This window comes from Mustela nivalis (assembly GCF_964662115.1).
Source record: "Mustela nivalis genome assembly, chromosome: 2".
In the NCBI taxonomy this organism is placed as follows: Eukaryota; Metazoa; Chordata; class Mammalia; order Carnivora; family Mustelidae; genus Mustela; species Mustela nivalis.
Genome location: NC_139021.1, coordinates 28503871 through 28522003, shown reverse-complemented (window position 1 = coordinate 28522003; position 18133 = coordinate 28503871). Strand labels below are relative to the sequence as shown.

The 18133-nt window shown below is 35.6% G+C and overlaps 1 protein-coding gene across 2 annotated transcripts in view; it reads left to right on the top strand.

The window, feature by feature from the left end:
- The window catches only part of PKHD1L1 (PKHD1 like 1), a 128555-nt gene that overhangs the window by 5663 nt on the left and 104759 nt on the right, over positions 1-18133 (top strand). For both annotated transcript variants that reach the window (XM_082720013.1, XM_082720014.1), the window contains exons 3-10: positions 5114-5258; positions 6242-6350; positions 7384-7441; positions 8568-8661; positions 11067-11120; positions 11720-11793; positions 12883-12925; positions 17384-17454. In XM_082720013.1, coding sequence (XP_082576139.1) covers positions 5114-5258; positions 6242-6350; positions 7384-7441; positions 8568-8661; positions 11067-11120; positions 11720-11793; positions 12883-12925; positions 17384-17454 — 648 coding nt within the window. The remainder of the gene's footprint in view (positions 1-5113; positions 5259-6241; positions 6351-7383; positions 7442-8567; positions 8662-11066; positions 11121-11719; positions 11794-12882; positions 12926-17383; positions 17455-18133) is intronic.

The window sequence follows — 18133 nt, the reverse complement described above, 5'->3', positions numbered from 1 at the left end:
GCAAATATCAACCGAGCTCTTAACATAGGAGCCAAGTATTATGTTATGCAATATATATAACCTCATTTCGTATTTCTGACAATCCAATAAGTGGGTAATTATGGTCATTTTCCATTTTATTTTATTTTATTTTATTTGAGAGAGAAAGAGAGAGATAGAGAGAGCACAAACAGGGGGAGTGCTGAGCAGGGACTCAATCCCAGGACCCTGGGATCATATCCTGAACTGAAGGCAGACACTCAACCGAATGGCCCACACATGTGCCCCCTGGTCATTTTTCTGATGAAAAGATAAAAATGAGAGAATTCATCTCTAAAATTTGAGTGCCTGAAGTCATACAGCAAGGATGTGCAGGAGTGGGATGCGAATCCAGGACGTTAGGGTTCCTTTAAAGAGCACCATCCCAAAGAAGCAGCTTTACGAGAGCTAGAGTTTTAGGGGCGTTGGCATTTGGTGAACATCTGGTACCATGAAGTCCTTAAACTAGGCAATATTCGTGTTTTTAATGGACCTTTTTAGAACGCTGAAAATGTTCAATAATTTAAAAAGCAGTCACACCACAGATGTCTAGCGACCCCCATTCAGCCACTTCAACTAATAAAGGTTTTTTTTTTAAATTTTTAAAAAAGATTTTATTTATTGATTTGACAGACAGAGATCACAAGTAGGTAGAGAGGCAGGCATAGAGAGAGAGCAGGAAGCAGGCTCCCTGCTGAGCAGAGAGCCCGATGTGTGGCTCCATCCCAGGACCCTGGGATCATGACCTGAGCCGAAGGCAGAAGCTTTAACCCACTGAGCCACCCAGGTGCCCCTAATAAAGGTTGTTTAATATGAGCCTATAAGGTAAGAGTGATTGTTTTCTGAAACATACTAAGGCAGAAGCTTTAACCCACTGAGCCACCCAGGTGCCCCTAATAAAGGTTGTTTAATATGAGCCTATAAGGTAAGAGTGATTGTTTTCTGAAACATACTACGAAACTACTTGACAATATTTTTTTCTAATATAAATAATATATATACATTGAATTTAGAGTTAAATCTACATCTCTGAGTTTAACATTTTTTCTGGCTTACTGATTTTAAATTTATTGTACTGTGGAACAATGTGGATTGTAGGTAATTAAGTGCTGAAATTCAAATAACTTATGAATTTATATTGATAACCTGGATGCAAAGGAAAAAATTTCATAACTTCAAAAATATTGTTAGTCATCAATTTGGCAACAGTGGAGTTTTACTATTAAGCACTTGCAGTATTTAGAGAAAAGTAACATTTAAAAACGCACATGCTTTTAGAACTCAGGATTTAGGAATTTTAGATTTTGAAGTGAAAATTGTTTCTTTACTAACTTAACTTTATTCTAGAAAATATTATAACATCAACAACTTCATAGATTTATTCTGCATATTAGAATACTATTAAGTATCTTTTAAACATTTTTATTAGGAGAATATTTAGTTATAGGGTTTAATCAATAGAATAATATCCAATTAATCTTAACCATGGATTTTATTTCTTGGGTTTATTTTGAAATTGAATGTTGTTCTAGCAATATAAAATACTTTTATGTGGCATAAAATTACTTAATGGATATTTAACTACTTCCAAATCTAGTTTTGAATTTTCAGGTATTTATAGTAAGATTAAAATAATTTTCATCAATTAAAAAATAATTTTCTGCTCTGTTTCACATCATCTGTTTCTCTGGTTCTGTTGAATCACACCCATTAGCATGCAAACACACTGCTATTTCACCAACCTGAAAAAAAGCAAGAGCAAAATCATCAAGCTTCCTCTTGTTCCACCCCCTTCTACCTTCCCCCATGCCTCTGCTTCCATTGATAGTAAAATGCCCCCAAAAGAGACCAGTATTTGTTCCTTTTGCTGGTTATCCTCCGATCTTCTCTTGACCCCATGTCAATCATGTATCCATCACTCACTGCTGTCTGTACTCTCAGAGTAGTTTATACTCTTTGTCTATACTCTCAGAGTAGCAGCTAGTGACTTTTGGCAAGCCTAAGTCACACCATGCTATGCCTCTGTTTGGGAAGCCTCCAGTGCTCTCTAACTCATAAAAATAATCTGAATGCCCTCAATTTTTGGTCTCATCTCCTACCACTCTAACTTTCCTCATACATGTTTCTCCAACCATGCTTGCTAGTTCTTGAATCCAAAAATATGCTCCCACCACAGGGCCCGGAAGAGCATGTTCCCTCTATCTAAAATGCACTTGCCATAGGTATTCTCCGGGCTTACTCCTTCCAGAATATTTCCTTGACCATTTATGTCACATGCCTCCTCTCTCCCAGGAATAGGGGTTGGGAAATCAGAAACAAGAAAGTCCTGAAAAGAGGCATGTGAAGGTGTATGAGCACATTGTATGAACACAAACCATTCAGGTCTATGTCTCAAGTTAATTCCTGCAAGAGAGGATCCCCCACAGAGGAAACAGAAACACCAGGTTGATTGAATGACTCATTCAGGAGCTTCTCTCTTTGGCTTCCTCAGAGCTTGTACAATGGGCTCAGGAATAGAGGGGCCATGGGGTGACGGCTGTGCAGGGTTAACACCATGGACTTCCCTTCTCCAAGGCTAAGCTATCCACTGCAATTGCTGATCCCTGACCTGATCAACACTGAGCCCTCAGGAGGGGCCATTCCCCAAGAAGTATACCGGTTGCTAAGGGACAAATTGACTGGATTACTCTACTTCTTTCATGGAAAGAACAGAGATTCATTATTGCTGGAACAGTTACTCCAAATACAGATTTTTGCCTTCTCCATCCACGTGCCTCTGCCAGCCCCATCTTCCGAGAGCTCCCAGAGTCTGAGTTAATGCCAGGAGCATCTATAAAATAGTGCCTCAGAACAAGAAACGCATTTCACAGAGAAAAAGTTGTGATTATGGGCACACGACCACAAAACCTGTGTTACTCTGAAACACGTGGCCTAGTAGAATGATGGAATGGTCTATAAGAGGCAAGCCTAAGATCCCAGCCTGGGAACAGCATCCTGTGGGATAGGATGCTGGCCTTTATCATATGCCATATGCCTTCATCCCATGGCAGATACATGCTCCAATGTCCTGACAGACAGAGCACATGGAGCTGGAAGGGAACAGTTTCTCTCACTCATTATCACTCCCAGTGATCTGCGAACTGCATATGTGCTTTCTGCCCTTGCTGTTTTAGATTCTGCTGGATTTGGGGTCTGAATTTCCAGTGAGAGAATGCTTTGGCCAGGGATGACTTCCAGTGAATGGGAGCTATCACTATGAACTGATCACTTTGAATTCATCAAACACCATTAGTAGCCTACCAGAGATAATCAGTTCTGATGATCATGAAGAGAGAGGGGTGCTTTACCTAATGGAGATAGGGAAGAATATTTCTGAAATTCAGGGTATTCATGAGGGCATCTCTTGGCTTCCATGTCCAGTGGAAGCAATTATAGCATGAATAGGCAATTGTAGCAACCACAACTTAACAAGGGTAAAGCAACAACCAAGGGTCCAGATCTTCAGGATGAAGGCTAGTGTCACTCCTTCAACTTAAGTGCTGGCTAAGGCAAAGGAAGTCTACATGGGTGGTAAAGAGGGGCTACCGTCACGATTCATTATAGCCTCAGGAGCAGTTGTGTCTTGTCCCACTGACTCTCTTGTATTAAATCTTTAGCAGAGCTTTTGCCTGGTTATCACCTTGGAGAATTGATAATGAATTATATTTAAAATGTGGAGCTAGGGGGTGCCTGGGTGGCTCAGTGGATTAAAGCCTCTGCCTTCAGCTCAAGTCATGATCCCAGGGTCCTGGGATTGAGCCTCACATCGGGCTCTCTGCTCAACAGGGAGCCTGCTTTCCCCTCTCTCTCTCTGTCTGCCTCTCTGCCAACTTGTGGTCTCTATCTGTCAAATAAATAAATAAATAGTCTTTAAAATGTGGGGCCAGGGTGCCTGGGTGGCTCAGTGGGTTAAGCCGCTGCCTTCGGCTCAGGTCATGATCTGGGGGTCCTGGGATCAAGTCCCGCATTGGGCTCTCTGCTCAGCAGGGAGCCTGCTTCCCTCTCTCACTCTCTGCCTGCCTCTCTGCCTACTTGTGATCTCTGTCTGTCAAATAAACAAATAAAATCTTTAAAAATAAATAAATAAATAAATAAAAATTAAAAAAAAAATAAAATGTGGGGCCAGAGCATGTCCATATGGTGCAGTCAGTTGCCTCTAAGAGAAGCCTTTTATACTCAGCTTCACAGTCTCTTGTTCTCACCTCGAATTCTAACCACAGCCATGACAGATAGTCCTCCCAAGACTGTGACCCAGTCTGTGCTCGCAGCTTTTGCCTTCTGTTCCCATAGCACGTCTTTGTCTACCGTCCCAGGGCTTCACTGATGCAGTGACTTGAGACATTGAAACCCCTAAGGTATGTGGATGACATATGTGCAGCCTGAATGTTCAGGAGAAGCTATTTCCCCTGGAGAAACCTCAGTTAACCCCCTGGACAGGATTTGATGAAGAAAGGTTTGATTCTTTGATTCTGAGAGGCAGTCCATATTTTTCTTGGAAGTTTCCAGCAAGGTTGTGCTCCAGCTGTGCTCACAGCCCAGGTTGTCTTTCTTTAGGTCTTACTCTCTTTTGCCCCAAAAGGGTCACCACTCAAATAAACCATATGCTTGCAAGTCCTCACCTCAGATTTTGCTTTATAGGAACTCAAGGGAAAGATCCCATCTCTTATACTGTTCTCATCTCTCTTTGCAGTCCATCTGGCCTCCTTTGTTTCATTGTAGTTACCCTCAGCAGACATGGACTCTGATGGGGAAGGAGGAGAGAGGATTTTCTCCAGCCCTTCATACCCTACCTCTGGAATATAAGCTATTTAATTCTGTGCCTGGCAAATAATAGGTTCTCGAACATTACTTTTGTCAATAAATGAGTTGAAGGTGAATTTTTATGCTTCCAAAACGGATTACAACCATAAGGATAAATACAAAGTAGCTTAACTGCTAACTTATTTACTTACGAATATTCCTTATTATTTATTGATGATTCAGGACCAAATGACGATTGTTAGATCTTGGAGAAGAGAATTCTTTTAATAATAATTCAGTGTTTTTACTTTTCCAGGTTTTGCTCAAGCAAACCAGTTTAACTATGGAGTTGATAATGCTGAGTTGGGAAACAGTGTACAATTAGTTTCTTCTTTCCGATCGATTTCTTGTGATGTAGAAAAAGATTCAAGTCATTCAACTCAAATTACATGCTATACTAGGTATGTTTTATAATATGTTTAATAAGAGCACTTTTATCATACACAGATTAGTATTATATAGTTTTTTATATATTCTGGCTATTATATTTTCTGAGGATCAGCTATTTTTTTGTTTCATGATGTTCAGACTATCTTATAGCTTTATTTCATTCATTTGTAATGCTCTTTCCATGTATTGGCACAATAAAATAAACTCCATATCCTTTTCCAGGTTATTAGAGCTATTATCTTATCATTATTGATCTATTTCAGAAGACAAATGGCTACTATTAAATTGTAATGATGCTCCTCAAAATATCAAAATTATGCTTTCCTGTCCAGTTTGATTAATTTCCTTCAAAATCTTGACATATTCATTAAGATTAAAGATGACCATTTTGTAGAGTGACATTTCAAGTTCTTTACTATCAGTCCAGAATGATGTTTGTTATTAACAACTTATGGGAAAAATTAATCATTTTAAATGGTAACTTTTAATAATAAAAGAGGTAGCACATATTCCAGAGGATTTCATTTTTATCAAGCTTATTGGCTGTTTCAGCAGCAAAAGCTCTCTTAGAGAGAAATTTGATCAGAATTAAAAAAACAAAAAACAAAAAAAGAAACAACAAAGCATAACATGACTGTACCAAGGTGATGTATTACTGTTTTAAGTGAATCTTCAGACTTTTGTTATTGTATTTGTTTTCCTTTTCAGTAAATACCAGTGCACTTAGAATAAGCATTTGCCTGCGGTCCATGATGTTAGAATCTGCAGTACAGAGTTCAGGATGGAGATCCTTCATAATTTAGAATGAAACTCTTATCATTTAGAATTCTAATAATATAGAATGGAATTTAGCTGTACATTGATTAGAATTTTAGGCACTTTTTTTTTTTTTTTTCCAAAATGACTTGTAGTCTGGGGCAGTATTTTTCCTGAATAGCATACATTAAATAAAAGGGTCATTGCATTCCTTACATGTTCTTCATTTGCTTTGCAGAGCAATGCCAGAAGATTCCTACACTGTGAGAGTCAGTGTGGATGGGGTTCCTATTACAGAAAGTAACACCTGCAGAGGTCGCGTCAAGAGCTGGGAATGCACCTTCAATGTATATGGGATCTCCTCTTTAACTTTTGGATGATCAGTCTTGTGCTTGCTTTCTTGCTGAACTGGCCTTTTATTTTTTAATTTTAGAGATTGTTATCTATTTCCACGTTAAAAAATATTCTAGCATGTAGCAAAGGATAACTTCTCTCAGTTTTAATCATCTTCTATGGCAGTGGAATCTCTTTTCTCATATCTTATTTGTTTCCCTCTTTAATTTTATTAATGACTTAAACTTTTATACATTGAATTTTTTTCTTGCTCATGCTATTTTTTCTCTTTCTGCATTTGTACTCTGAGTTTGGTTTTCCTTTTCTTATCTTCATGGCACTCACCTTCATTTTAAATAGGATCATAACTCTTTTTCCTTTCTTTATAATTTGTAATGCAATGAGATAAAATATGACTCCACATAGCATTGAAGTCATTCAAAATGTAGTTATCCTATATGTAGATATTTACAATAACACATTTCTTCTAAGGACCATCCCATATATTTCTAAAAATTTTGTCTGTCTATCAAAAGTATTAGAGTTTCCATCACCCTCGTGGGCTCCCTGGGATACTCCTCTCTCCCTATTCCCATTTGGTGTCACAGTTCTTAAGAACTTTACCTGCATTGCTTTAGAAAATTATCACTAGCTTCATTACTAAAGCTTACTTTGATGGACTTTTTCCAGGTTTTGTTTCTGTTTTGCAATGTGCTTTGTTATTTTTTCTTCATAGGCTTAAATAGAAGAAGGCCTTCTGTAATTTTATTCCCTCAAATTCCTGCTACCAGGAAGCCTTATTACTAGAGTTTGACATATGCTGATAACAAAGGAAGATAGACTATTAAAGTTCTGAACTAAAAACACTAACAGAGAATTTTTAGTGGATAAGGACAATATCTTGAATAAGCAGAATAATAATATTCTAAACTTTATTTTTATACTTTATGTAAAAGGAGGTATTTTGACAGTTATATTATAGAATTATTTAAATGTAAATAATCTAAGAACCAGAGATATTAGCTTATTGACAGTATTATTTTACAGGCAAGAAGTTTCAGAACCCCCATGATAACGAACATCACACCTTTATCTGGAACTCCAGGTCTGTTATATGACAGCTGATATAATATCTTTTTTGGTTTGTGGTCATTAATTTAATTTTAAGTATATAAAATTAGTATATCTGATAATTTAGAAATAACATATTTCTGATTGTATAGTAATTCCCAATATTATTTCAAAAAAGGATTTTCAGTGGTTATATCTAAATCTGCTATAAAGTATTTTCCTCTCCCCCTATTGGACATTTAGCTGGTTTCCACTTCATTATAATTATAATTACAGCAGTTTATAATCCCAAAAGGAATATGTGAGAATGCCCTTTTCTATACCCTTGACAATTTTAGGGACTAATTTTTTCAGGCATTTATGTAAAAAATGTAGTAGCTTATTTTTAATATTTCTAATTCTTAATTTATACAATTAAATTTACTTATTTATATATACTTATTGACCCTTTGTATTTCTTCTTTTATAATTACTTGTTCATCTCCTTGGTTTTAACTTAATGCTAGTCAGTTTTCTTATATTAAGTTATAAGAATTCTTTATATTTTAAAGATATTAATGATTTGTATGTCATATATGTTGGAAATATATTCTCAACTTACCATTTGCTTTTAAATTTTATTAATGGATTTACCTGTCATTCAGACATTTTAAATTCTTTATATTAAATTAGTCTATAGATTTTAATTCTAGTTATTTCTTCCTTCATTTTTATGCTATAGAAGATCATACCATCGCAATAATATAAGTATTATATAAATTTATACTTAATTATAAGAGTTTTTATGGTTTTATTTTTATATTTAATTTTTGTTTCTCCTAGGATTTATTCACTTTTTGGGTATAGACGAAAGTGGGATCTTATTTGTTTTTTCAAATATATCTTTCATGACCCAAGCAATATTTATTGAATAATTCATTGTTTTCCATGAAAAACTTCTTTAATTTACAAATACTTATAAATATTGCTTTAATACTATACATACTCATGTTTTATTGTGTTTGTTAGAATGTTAAGCACAGTGTTAAATAATAGTGATGAACATGGGATATAAGTGTCTGGATCCTGGTTTCATGAGGAATATCTCTAATGTTTTGGTATTAAGTGTTGGGTGTATGGGTAGGTAATCTTATACAGAACTGTTTGTTTGTTTGTTTTAGGCACATTAATAACTATCCAAGGCAGAATCTTCACTGATGTCTATGGAAGTAATACTGCATTAAGCTCAAATGGGAAAAATGTTAGGATTTTGAGGTAAACTTTTGATGTGGAAACATATTCTTATCACTCAGGTGGTGTATGGTATTCCACAAACAATGGGCTCAATGATATTAAACATCACTACAGTGTGAGGGGATTAATTGTGTATTTCAGCCATATTATAGGAAGAAAAGGAGACTATTGGATGATTCATTGACATGGAAGCAGTGACCAATATGCCTTTTTTTTTTGGTCTGGCATAATTCTTTCGTTTTCTGTGATAGATTTTATTAATAGAAGGCACACGGAGACAAGCGCAATAGTCATTGAGTTAGTTATAGAATTTTATTGCTGAATAACTTTGTTACTAATCTACCTCATTTTGCATATATATGTAACTATGTAGCCTGGAGGTCCATAGCTTAGTCAAGATCTGAGAACCAGAGTCTCCTGACATGCAATTTGGCGTTTTTTCTTCTACTGCAGTTATGTGTGGGAGAGTGCTGAACTAAAAATGGTCAGTAACTTACTAACAGCTTCAGGTTTGAACACTCGTTCCTCCATTTACCAACTATGGATTAGACAGTAACATTGGCTAGTTACCTCATATCAAAAGATAATTGTCCACATTTTGGATTGGAAGCTAGCTTGGTCACTCATCTTTCTGTAGCATAGCTGTGGTTTTCTGAGTGCTGTCTTGATAGACTGACAGCTGTGCTCATTCCCCATAGAAGGAAGTACAGAATCAGCTTTCAGAAGGTCTAGGCATATGAAATACAGGTGTAAAAGGGATAAATAGATAAATTAGCTAACAGTTCATACAACAACTAGAGAATTTTTTTAACTACTAAAAAGGTAATATATATGAATGTGTGTGTGTATATATATATATATATACACACACACATACACATATATAATTTTGTAAACCAAGTAATTTGGAAGGTTTTACCAAATGAAATTAAGGTAATTTAGGTGGCATTCTATGAGGTAGCATTCAATTAAATCATATTTGTATGCATCTATAATATTGTGGAAATGTTTGTATTGATTCCTTACATATATTAAGTACTAAATAGAGAAACAAATGTTAGCATAAATAAAGATTTTGTTTGCCTCCATATGGTTGAATGTTATGAATGGTTTATATTCCACTTCTTAGATGGGGTTTTCCAAGTCATCCTTTGCTTTAATAATGCTAAGATATAGGAAACTTAATCTTTAAGGACATTTCTCCCTCCCCCTACTCACTGTAACTGAAATTTACTTCTGTTCAGTAGAAACTATTTTCAGCATAGAAATTATTTCATAAAGTCAAGAATTGCAGTCAGCAGGGACCTCAGAGTTCAGGCTACCTGGCCCATGTACTCTGAAACCCTGAGATACTATATATAAATGCACAAGAACTTTCACACATCTATTAATGTGAGAGGCGAAGGCCTTAGAACTGTGTCTGTCCCATTTCTACCATCTTAATTGTGACACTAGGCATTTCAGGCATTTCACTGGGCCTGAATCCCATTAGCAGGGAGCAATGGACCATGTACTGGGCAGGAAGCAGGAAGTCAGGGACCCAGAGTGTTCAAGCTGCTTCTGCTTCTCATACATCTTGTCAAGTCAGCCTCATCTCCAAATCCAGACCAGGTACAAATTATAGAGGACATGCAAATACCAAAGGGTTTGGTGCCCACTAAAGAGATTTTGGTCTAAAAATACAATAAGAAAAACAACAACAACAACAACTATATATATATACACATATATAACTATATATAACTATATCTATCTATCTATCTATCTATCTATATATATATAGCACCAAACCCTTTGGTATTTGCATATATATATATACATATACATACGTATGTATATACATATATATGTTATACATATATACATATGCATATATACATATATACATATGCACATATACATATATATACATACATATATACATACACATATATACATATATCCATACATACGTATATACATATATATGTATGTGTGTGTGTATGTGTGTGTGTGTGTATATATATATATATATATATATATATATATACACAAAACTCTGTTTTGTATTTGAGTTCATTGATCTGCAAGTGGAAGGGTCCCCGTTAGCTATTTCCACATTGTTTCTTCCTGTGGTATCATCACTTTCTAACACACCAAATATCCTATGATTATCATGCCTATTATCAGGTCTCCCCTCCCCCGCATTAGAATGTCAGTCCCACAAGGGCAGGATTTTGTTTTCTTCCCTGATGTGTGCCAGTATCTACAGCAGAGACTGCAACATAATAGGTAATATAATAGTTGTTTGTTGAATGAATGTGTGATAGATAATAATAAGTGATTGAGAGAAAAATATAAGGTGTTAGTGAACTTGGTGGGAAGAAAGCATTTTGAAATGATTTACTAAACATAACTTCATCTTTTCCAATAAAATATTTATACAGAGTTTATGTTGGAGGAATGCCCTGTGAACTTCTCATACCACAGTCTGATAATTTGTAAGTCACTCAAATAATTTTCTTTAGAAAATAAATAGAAGATATAAACATAAAGTTTAAGTAGTAATGTCTAGCAATACTGTATAGCTGAATCCTTTAAATACAGAATAAATTATAATGTTTTATATAGTAAGTTAGTAATCATCTATATAGGTAGATGTAACCTGATATCCCCTATTGTCTCCAGTGGAACACAATATGAAATGTTATTTAGATTATTATGTTTTGAGATATTTTGAGAAATATCTTTATCGCATAATTGTTTCACTTGGTATTATTTAAAAGTATCTAAGAGGAATATCAATGGTGATAGCCAAATTAACTACAAAATATTTAATGGTAAAAGGAAGCTTTATGCAAGTATCTCCAACCGAGGCTGGGAAAAATTTTCACAGAAATCTTTGTTGTAGGGACAGTTTCTAAGCTGATACATGTTCAAAGTCCATAAGGTGTTTTTAAGGGAAACAGTAATTTACTTAATTAATTAATTTATTTGCCAATAAGTACATCTTTGTTATATAAATACTTAAGAAGGGAAACAGTATTTTAGAACTGTAGTGTCAATATAAACTTTAAAATTAACATATATATTTTGTTAGGTACGGTCTAAAATTAGATCATCCAAATGGAGACATGGGTTCTATGGTGTGTAAGACGACTGGAACTTACATTGGTAAATGTTGATCACCATTCTTCATAATTCTCAGAAATGCCTGACTGTTTCCTTGTTTTGTATTCTCTTAGACCTCCCTGGCAGCTTTATCCCTTTCTTTAAAATTAACATTTCCTCTTTACCTTGGCTTCTTTTCAGTTTCATGTAAGCATGTATAAATTACTTTTTTCCTAAGGTTTACGTTTAAGATAAACTTCTTCAAATTTCTTTTCTTCTCTTTTTTCTTTTTATTCTTCTGTCATCCAGAAAATCCCACTTACTAATTTAGCTGTTTTCCCTGTAGTCTTAATTTTATGTTGTTTCTTCCCCCTTGCTCTGTGTACTCCAGGCACTTAGACCTTATAGTCTTTTTTTTTTTTTCCAGTGTTATGTTGACATCAATCATTATATGAGTTTAAGTCATATAACATGATGGCTTCATTTACGTATATTGTGAAAGGATTCCCGCAATAGGGTCAGCTAGCATCCATCATAATCTTTTAGTTCTAGAATGGACTTCATTTTATTTTGTCTCAGAGCCTTTTGCAAGCCTCCCATCCTGAGAATTTCAGAAAAAAAGTCATGTCATTGAAAAAGCCTTCCCTAATGCCCTGCCTTCCACTCTCCAAGTTCACTCTCCTTTTCTTTGATAGCTTTATCATGGTTTTTAGTTCTCTCTGTCACTGCTCTTGATTGACTGAATCCTGCTCCCCACCACCATGATCAGTTAGGAAAAGAGCAATCTTGTGCTCACCCTGCATGGCCCAACCCCCCAGCAGAGTGTCTCCTCTGATTAAGTAGCTGTTGAAAGAATGAAAGAAATTTGAGGGCAGATGGTTATGTTTATGTTGTTTTTATCATTCTTCATTCATTATTATATTTCATCAAGTTTTTCTACTTATAGCCTTGAGACATCTTCGTATGTGTATTTTAAAATGCCAGACACTTGTTTCAGATAGTTTCATTGTCATGTCTTTAAGGATTAATAAATGGTTGTATAACTACAGTTTTAATTTTAAGTTTCTTTGCTTTTAAATCAGCTTTATAATACATAGTTCTTGTTCTCCTGTGATTGGGAATTTAATTAATTCTGTATTTAATTAATTCCAGGTCATCACAATGTCAGCTTCATCTTGGATAGTGATTATGGAAGGTGGGTCATTTTGTAAATAATAATTTCCATAATGGATTCAACTGGGTAAATAAAATAAAAGTATATGTTTACTTTGTGCTATAGATCCGGAGATTAAAAAACTAATCACTTCCTTCCCCCAAATTAACATTTAAGGGGTCTATCACTCCCTTTCTCTACTTTGTGCCTCAGACACAGCCTTTCAACTGTTGGGAACTTTAGCATTACCTAAACAACAAATCAGTTTTTTTTTTTAATATTTTATTTATTTATTTGACAGACAGAGATCACAAGTAGGCAGAGAGGCAGGCAGAGAGAGAGGAGGAAGCAGGCTCCCCGCTGACTAGAGAGCCCAATATGGGGCTCGATCCCAGGACCCTGGGATCATGACCTGAGCCGAAAGCAGAGGCTTTAACCCACTGAGCCACCCAGGCACCCCAACAAATCAGTCTTTGATTGTGATATTGAAAGGGTTCTTTTTATGTCTTACAGCTCTTCTAACTTAATTGTCATTCTTTTGATAACCAAATAGTTCAGTTTTGATTTGAACTAATGTAAGAATAAATTAAATCCCATGGTTAATACCTGATGAAAATGTTCATTTAAAGTATCAAGACATATGGAGTGATGAAAGATAGTAGTTACAGATCACAATTGTCCTTCTTAGCACCATATGTTAATAACTTCTATTCACAATTTTTTAATAAAGCTAGAAATCAGTTCCAGATAGCCTACATCCTAATTTCACTAAGAGAGATTACCATATGTTTAAGAAATACCAGAATATGCAAATCTCAACACATGTTGCAAACCTCCTATCATAGATAATTGTATTACAGAACATTTCGTGAGAGGCATGGTACTAAGCACTTCAGGTATATTGTCTGGTTGAAGACTCCCAAAGATTCTATAAAGTTGAGTGTTATCATCCCCCCTGTGTTGCACACTGGGAAAAGTGAGATTCAGGAAAGTTGAATAATTTGCCCATGGATATCCAGCTAGTTGGAAGAACAGCCGAGCTCCAGACCCTGAGCATTTCTTCCAGGGCTCTGCCAAGGTGATGAAGTTTTAGAATATAAGTGAGGTTCAATGCGATGAGGTCCGGAGCCGATGACCAAGAAAGAGTTCTTGAGACCTCTTTGGTGCAGAATGGTGGTTTATTAAAGCACGGGGACAGGACCCGTGGCCAGGAAGAGCTGCAACCCCGGGGTTGTGAGGAATGGTCCATTACATACTTGCAAGTTGGGAGGGGGTCAGGAATAGCATAAGTCTCTAAGGAATTTTGGAAGCAAGGTTTGCAGGACCTTGTGGGGCTAGCGGTTGTTGGGAAAAGGTCATATTACCATCTAATAGGACCTTAGTCATGAGACCCTTCAGATATGTATATATATCGGTGGGCCATACGCTTGGGATGATTGCCAGCACGTATCTTGGAGGGTTTAGAGATAAAGGAAGTTTCCAAAGCAATGTTTATATATTAAAGTAGACCCACAGGATCCTGTTTGGGGGTGAGAGGGGGTCAGACTAGGATTGCTTTTTGCTCTTAGCAAAATATTCAGGTGGAGGTAGTTGAGTGCCTAGAGGAATGTCACTCTGCCTGTTTCAAGGACTTGTCAGTGGGCTCTAGATAGGAAGGAAATTTAATAACTTTTCTTCTGCCTCTGCTTCCACATCAGAGGGTCTCAGCCATAGAACCACATCTCCTTACTACTTAACATCCTGACACAGGATTCTTTAAGTATGGTAGGGTTACAGCTCTTTTCTGTGCATTTGCAAATGTATGGGGGGTATTTGTTGGCTGTCATAGTAACTGGGGCATGCTAATGGCTTTTCTTGGACAGGACTGAGATGCTCCAAACCTAAATGAATTATTCTGCCCAAAAATGTGATAGTGTGTCCCTATGAGAAAATGAGCTGATTAATAGAAATCCAAATAAATCACAATATTTAGTCATCCAACATGAATATATCTGTAGTAGATCAATGATAGGATATATCTGTGGATTTTTTGTGTTTGTTTCTGAAGAGAGATAAATGATTAGAAAAGATTGAAAAAGATTAAAAAGATTGAGAAGAATGGTAATATGACAATCAAAGTAGATGTTATTCCTGGTTAATGTTCACGGACTGCAAGAGAAGGACGATACTTGGTCCCTGCGTGCATGCGGCTGCTATTGGGGTGGTGAGCCCAAATCCATCGTCATTGTATTTGAGGATCTTCTGGTTCCAGACACCTAGAGGCAATAGGTTATAACAAAATGATGACTGGGTTGCACACTTTCTTATAGACCAATGTAGACTGGACAAAAACCCATGAAGAATATTATAACTCAAGGGCAAACCATTGTGGATGGTATGGAAATGGTATAAGATTCACCTTTGTGATTTACGTGGGACAAATGACTTAGAGTCTCATGATTTACCAGTTATTTTCTGCAAGGACTCACCTACACACATACAACTTGATACGAATAAGGCAATAGGATTTTGTTGAAAATATTAGAAAATTATGTTAGAAGCAATAGTTATTGAGTGTTAAATGATTTCCTGAACTATGTATACTTTTTATTTTTAATGCTCTCATTGTCGTTCTTCTTCAGGTGAAAAAGATGAATTCTTAGTTCTCAGTCTGTATGAAAGGTACTAATTACCAAATCCATCATATATTTCTCAAAGAAATGATTATCCAAAAATAGGTTTGAGCGATCAAGCTTGAATGTGATTGATAAGTATATATAAATCAATGTGTTGCATTCACATGCTGTGAAACTTTCCATTTTAAAAAGCCAGCAAACTTGCACATAATATAGGCAAAAATATAGCTTAAAATAGCTGGTTCTGTGATCTTGACTTATAATTCTTTTTCTTAAAGCCAGTGGCTGTTCTTTTGTATTAATGTCTCAGAACTGAGGAAACTGTGTTTCTATATAAAACAATCGTAGGAATTTGAGATAACTGTTAAAAATATGGCATTTACTACTTAAAAGCCTAGTTTCATGATTACATGGCATTTAAAAAAATGTTAAATCATTCTTTAAATTTAAAAAAATCCATATTATACAAATTTCAGGACCGTTCCTGAATATCAAATGAACCAATTAAAGTCCATTGTGGCTCCCATTCTGTATTTCTTTTAATAGCTAACCTTCTCTCCTCAATTACCCCAAGTTCAAACAACAGCTGTTCCAAACTGATAAGGTTTAGATGAGGCTGCCTTAATTGAGAAATGCCTAGTCATTATCAATGAATTAGTGAAAATCACCTCAGTGTCATACCAAATAAATTACATTCAAATTTTATTTCAGGAGACAATTTTCCTACCAACTTGAGAAGCAGGGTTAATTTTTCAGATGCAGAATCTGACCACAGACAATATTGTTGGAGCTGGCATCATTTCAGATCTCTGAGAAATCAACTGAAAGGCTTGTAACATACCAATATAAATCCAGTATGAACTTCTTAAGTAACTAATTTAGCATGCAGGATTTCCAGAGACTCTTTAGTCTTGCAAATGCATGTTATAGTGGTTGGGTTAGATTTATAGGAATTTACTGTTGGTCTCAACCACGAGATCTGCATTATCCTTTTAGATTCCAGTTCAGTATGTTATAAATGTAATGGATGGACTTTGAGTCTTAACATTTGAATTTCTTAACTTCTCTATTATGAATTTCATTGAGGTAATTAAGGAAACAGTATTTAATTTCCAGGATCAGATTCCCTCCCTTCCTTGCTCTCCAGGCTATGAAGTGTATGTCTATATCCATCAAAAAATATGAATAGGTTCTGTATTTATTGAGGATGATTTAACTCTGGTGGATTATGGTTAACCTGCTTTCATTCCTCGTGCTCTCATGCAAATTAGTGGCAGGAGAAAACTGTGTAAGACACAGGTGAGGAGCCAGAGTTCAGGACTCCAACTGCCTGGCTTCAAGTTCTGTTTCTGCCACTTACTGTCTTTGTGATCTTGAGTAAGATAAATAGATTCTCTGAGCTGTACCTACCTCATGGGGTTAATGTAAGGATACAATGGTATAATGAATTAAAGGCTTTAAAAAATCTTAGGTTAAAACTTAAAAACTTTGCATGATATTTAAGTGTTCAGTAATGTTAGTTATTCTGATGTTAAATGGATTATAAGAGAGGAGAGAGGAGGGCCGGTAACACAAACACCTTCAGGAAGGGGAATCCTGCTTTTTTTCTGTCAATATGAATTCTTTATTGAGGTATACTTTGCATATAATATTGTAATTTAAGTGTGTAGTTCAGTAAGTTCTGACCAATGAATATTTGAGTATCTACTTGTATATTTGTGTAACCAGTAACTGTATCAAGATATAGAACATTTTTATCTGCCCCAAATGTTCTGTCCAGCTCCTTTGCAAATTATGACATGATTTATACCACTTAAAAAAAATAACATTTTCCTGAAATAAAGTTTTTTAAACTAAGGATTTTTACTTTTTTTTTTTTACACAGGAGTTTCCCACAAAAAATGGCGTATTTTGTTTCTTCTCTAAATAAAATTTCAATGTTTCAAACATATGCAGGTATGTGAACCCTCTCACTCTATGTGTGTGTGTATGTGTGTATGACAGAGAGAGAAAGAAAAAGAATGAAACAGAGAGACGTGTGTACCTTACTTCATCATCAATGACAATAAGGACTTAAGGCATAGTATATTATTTTATGTACTGCTAGGAAAGGAGAAAAACACAAGATAGAGAGTCTAATAGGAAGCTCTGACATTAAGCTAGGACCCAGCAAGCTATATTTTTAATATAAGACTGATTGAGAAACCGGCTCATCACTCCAAAAGAGACAGAAGGGAAACTTGCACATCTCCACTTGGACCGTTGGTGGAGGGAGGGAAAAAAATATCTCCACTGTCCAATTAAACTACAAGGCAGTGCTCTCTCAGATTTATAGGCTCACTGGGGTCCAAAAGAATACTCAAGTAGATTATTATTTATTTTAACTTACAGAGATCTAAGGTTGGTAGACTCCTACGAGAGTGTGGGAAGCAAACACAAATCCTCCTGGAAGATTACACTTTATTCTAGGTCAGGAGTGATGGAGTAGCACATTCAGATTTCAAAGATGTTCAAATGTGAAAAGAAGTGTCTTGGAATCAATCAAATAGGATATATCCTGGCTTTTCCTATTCAATGTAAAAGCCGTGTGTAAAAATACATAGGCCTTTGATAGATGGAAGTAATAAGAATAAAT